This window comes from Thamnophis elegans, chromosome Z (genome assembly GCF_009769535.1).
Source record: "Thamnophis elegans isolate rThaEle1 chromosome Z, rThaEle1.pri, whole genome shotgun sequence".
Classification (NCBI taxonomy): Eukaryota; Metazoa; Chordata; class Lepidosauria; order Squamata; family Colubridae; genus Thamnophis; species Thamnophis elegans.
The window spans coordinates 86,870,531-86,875,514 of record NC_045558.1 but is presented as its reverse complement, the minus strand read 5'-3'; the positions used below and the strand labels follow the sequence as shown (position 1 = coordinate 86,875,514).

At 38.8% G+C, this 4,984-nt stretch overlaps 1 protein-coding gene across 1 annotated transcript in view; it reads left to right on the top strand.

Annotated features, from left to right (window-relative positions):
• The first annotated feature begins 202 nt into the window (after positions 1–202).
• The window catches only part of WNK4 (WNK lysine deficient protein kinase 4), a 36,939-nt gene continuing 32,157 nt past the window's right edge, over positions 203–4,984 (top strand). The window contains exon 1 of the mRNA XM_032237560.1: positions 203–826. Within this exon, the coding sequence (XP_032093451.1) occupies positions 257–826 (570 nt within the window). The 5' untranslated portion in view covers positions 203–256. The remainder of the gene's footprint in view (positions 827–4,984) is intronic.

Genomic DNA, 4,984 nt, shown 5'->3' with positions numbered 1-4,984 from the left:
GCTCTTGGAAGGGTACGCGCTTCCAGCCCTCTGGGGTGGGCGTGTCGTGTCGGTGCAGTGCACTGTGGCTCCCTTGGAAAAAAAAGAGGTAGGCGGCGAGCAGAACATAACAGGTTAGTTAAAAAAGGGGGAGGAGAAAGCAGCGCCTGGAGGGGGGCGGTGCTGCCGCCGAGCGCACTTAGCGGCTGCTTGGGCACTGGTTTAGTAGGCAAGCAATTGCGCTCCGATATAGCGCGTTTTCTTGACTGGCCGTCCGATGCTAATGCTGCGGGCTTCGCACTCGGGCCCCGGTGCCGGAGCGCTGACACCCCAGACTGATAGGATGGACCAGACTAGTTGCGGCATGGATGAAGATGCTGGCCAGGTTGAGGGTCCCCGGACCCTCGGAGTCTCTGGTCGCCGTGCATCAGCCTACAAAATCAGCCGTCGAAGTTCGACCGAGCTTGGATTAAGAAGCTTCGACGGCGAAGATGGTGCCCCCGCTGTAGCCGCAAGTCCCGACCCCATGGATTTGGAGGGGATGGAGCCGCTAGCTACAGCTTTAGAGAGTTCTAAGTCTCGAGGTCTTCTCGAGGGATCCGCAAGCAGCGAGAGTTCTCCCGAAGTCGCTCCGTCAAATCCTCTGCTCTGTCTCACGGAGAGCCGCCAAGATCGCGAACACTGGGAACAAGAAGAAAACGAAGAGATTGAGACCCGGGCCGTGGCCACGTCCCCGGACGGTCGCTTTCTCAAGTTTGACATCGAGATTGGCCGCGGCTCCTTCAAGACTGTTTACAAAGGGCTAGACACGGAGACCACTGTGGAAGTGGCTTGGTGCGAGCTGCAGGTTGGTAAAGTGGGCGTCCCACGTTTCCTAGCAAGCAGGGATCCGGAGGTCCTGGAATAGATGAAAGACAAAGCTCAAAGTGCGGATGGCTGAGTCCCCTGGAAATATATTTGGTTGGGGATATGATAGTTTGGACACCTCGAAAATATTTCTGGTTAGGAGGATAGTGAAGAGAGAGGAAGGGAGCACCTTTTGAATTTGAGGAGCGTTTGAAATGCGAGAAGGTTTATGCCAAATCCTTTTTTTCCTGGTAAAGATAGATATACCATAGCTCCATTGTGCAAACAACAATTCAAATAGCAATCATTTTACTGGATTGTGGTTTAGTCAAAGTTTGAAGCATTTACATCCTTGTTTTCTCCATAAAGTATTTGCACATGGTGTATTTGAGTATTACACCTAACACATACATTTTCCTGCCACTTCTAAAATCTTGTGTTTGTGGTGGTTCAATTTATATTGTTACTAGGCTTTTCACCAGTTTGGAGGCAGATTCATTCAATATTTCTCCCATTTTCAAGGGAAAGGAACATTGAAAATATAGTTGTGCTTAGAAGTAGTGTAAAATGAATCTTTAGGCCAGTCTAAAAAACTTTAAACCAAGCTTGAGTCAAAATGAAATACTTTTATTAGAAAGTTACCAATGCTGCCTCTGACAAATTATCTTCTAGAGGAGTGGTTGGAGAATTAGAAAAGATGAGTAGATGATTCATGTAGGAAATGTTCTGAAACCAAAATGGGGTAAATGAGAGAAAGTTGCAAATCAGCAAAGAGGCAGGGACTGAGTGCCTGTGGCATTATCTTGAAGATAATTAATAGATGGTCCTCCTTTTGCTTAGTAAGGAAAGAAGACCCTACTTCACATCTCAAGGTTATTGGTTGAACTTCCTTATGTATCCTTGAAAAACATCAGGGAGTATTCTACTGCACTACGATGGTCTAGTTGTCTCAGCCACTATTGCTAGTTTGTATATGTTTCAAAATAATCTAAGACTATTCTGGAAGTCTTATTGTATATCATGATTACTTTTATTTGTTCAATTATTCATTTTTATAAAGGTGTTTCTCCCAAAGCAATCCAATTAAAAAACCAGTACAATTGCCAATCCTAAATGTTAGCTAAGATATACAAATTACATCCCCCCCCCCTCTTTTTACAAAAACTTACTGGAAAAATTGTTACCCTAAAAGTGTCAATGCATAAAAATAAAGAGATATAGTAATTGTAGGTGATGTTTTAATTATACTGATTTTAATTAGCTGACCTTGGGACATAATTACTTCAAGCAACTCCCAGAATTCCTACATACTCGTGATGTTGGATTTGATGGGAGTTGTAATCTAAATAACCTGGAAAGTATTATGGATGTTTTTTTAGAGAAATGTGTACTTGAAGTTTAATTTGAAGACGTCTGTCTTCAATCTCAAGTTCAAGATCTATTTTTCAATAATGAGGGAATGATCTTCTGTCTGGACTCATGCAGTCACATTTTTTTTTTTTTTAGAATTTAGCCCTTTTATCCACCCGGGTTCCAAGACTAATGTCTGATACAAACTGACCTTTCTTTGAGTATTACTTCCAGTACTCCTGCGGAATGAATTGAAGTAAAAGTATATATTGACAAATTTTCCTTTTCCCATGGAGTGAAAGGTGCAATTGCCCTTGCTTTTTCATCCCATCAAGATTAGTTTCTAGTTTCCAGGATATAGCATGATAGAGTCAGGGAAAGTGCTAGGCTAGCAGCTATTTTCTTTTCTTTGTTGCCAGAGGGATTAATTCATCAGAGTTCAATGTGACTTGCTTGGCAAGTTGTGTGCCATAAAGGTATGGAAGTATATTCCCATAAGTATCTGGAAGTAAATGTTTATGTGTTCATTTATGACTGGGACATATATGAGAATAGAAGTACCAGTAGTTTGTGTGTTCTAAGAATAGTAAAAGGAATCCTTCAGGTTGTAGAAAAATAGTTAAGAGAAATATGATATTTTTTTTCTGAGAGTAAGTAGTAGTAGAAAGTCTTAGAAATAGAGAAGGCCAAAGTTCTTACTTTTCAAGGCACTAAACCAGTTTTCTAAAGGACTTTGTTGAATCTTTGTTACCTTAGTTTAAAACAACATTTTGCTTAATTAAGTGTTTGTGGAAAGCTTCTGTAATTCAATACTGTAAGTAATATAAACAGATTTTTTAAATACAATTTCTATGTCCTGTTTATGAGATCCATTTATAGGAGTTCAGCTAAACACTGTTTTCTAAAGTCAGATAATTGTTTAAAACAGATATAGCCACCTAATTTGAGTAGTAAACCCCAGTAGCAAATCCCAATTAAGTTACTAGAACTTCCATCATCTACAGCTGGTGGTAGTTATGCTAAATGGCAGCAGCTGTAGTCAGTCAAGTCTAGACAGCAACCAGGATAAAAAAGATTGATGTAGCTAATTGGATAACTGCAACTAAAAAAAAAAGTACAAATGTGAAGCTCAGCCTTGACTTCTCTCTTTTTTCTTTTCTGCCACTTTCTGACTGCTTACAAAAGTTTTTTAGTTCTTCCAGCCCCAAAATTCTTGCTTGCCCAATTCTTGGCAAACAAATGTAACCTTCACTGAGAAGTTTTTTTTTTCCTTCTGCTATATGTTATGATTTCTTAAGTTCCTGCTCCTTAGCTCAAGCACTTTGGACATTTTTTCCATTTTCTTTTTCTCTAAAATTAATTCTTGCTGCACTGCTCAGTATTCATTTTTTCTATCGGCTTAAGAACATTTCACTCTTCTTGCTTTCCAAGGGAACACAGCCTTTCCTCTTCTTTCTATGAGTTTTTTCTTCTCTAAAAAAAAGCTACGATATTTATTTGTATGCTTCTTCTCTCATTGTGTTCTGAAGTGGGTTAAATATTTTTATTCCCCAAACATTCAGCCAATGGGCAATAAAGGGCATTAATGTTTTGATGATGTGAACCAGAATCCCTATAAATAGCTCTTGGCATAAGGACCCATTATCAGCATTCTCCACTTTGAAGTTTCTGGAAAATTATATTGTATCCAGTAATTTTATTTCAGCATTCAATCCTGGACTCCACTATTGTGGAATCAGATATGGAATATCAGAAAAAGAGATCTCTGCTGTATGCTCAGGTAGAAAAAGTAGGAAATTACAATCAATGGGCCAAAGTTTAATGAGCGAATCTGTCCTAATGCATAGTGGTGAGATATTCTTTTTTTGGGTGGGGGTATGAAAACCTCAGTGTTCCTAAATTATTTGCCTGTGGACAAGAGGAAATTGGGTAAGATATATCAGAATGAAACATGTAATTATGCAAAACATTAATATGACTAGTCACATGGTAGCTTGCATCACTAGGCTATGGCTAAACCTATCATTCTAAAAAGGCATGTGTGGCTTAGCTTAGATCACTGGGTTTAACTGAGAAGACTGGTTTATGTACTGAGGACTTGCATTTGAATATTAACTTGCATTTCTTTGATCACAATCGGGATCCATATTTGATCCTAACCCATGTTGAAGCAATATTTTCTCACTTTGCTTAGGACTAGGCAAGGGTCATCATGGACAACTGAGTTTTAATGATTGCAGATATAACTATCAAATATAGACCATGACTATCTCCCCTTGAAAGGCATTTTTCAGTTATCCCCACTTTACCTGCTCTGAAGAAAGAAATGTTTATTTTGCAGAAGGAGGAGATAAATCTATCTCAGTTCCAGTCTTAGTCATTTCTTTCTTTCTTTCTTTCTTTCTTTCTTTCTTTCTTTCTTTCTTTTTTTGGTACTTTACTGTTGTTGCTGCTGAATGAAGATTGCTATAATCCACAATCTCAATTCATTTTGCTTATGTAGTAATTTCTCCTAAATGGAATTTTTGTCCACAATCTCCTAAATCTACAAAGAAGTCTGGTTTGAGTACATGAACAAAGGATGCTTATTTCCACAACTTCATAACGCAGTGTCATGCAAACACACACATGTATTCTTTTATTTACGAAGTACATGGCAATAATTGCTTCTTTTTTTGGAATTATGTTTTCTTTTATGCATGATTGGTTGATCATAGCTCCTTCTAAAACCAAACCTTTGCATTATTTCAGTACAACTCTTTTAGATAATTCAGCCTTTGTGCAAATTTTATCAAATCTCAAATCAAAT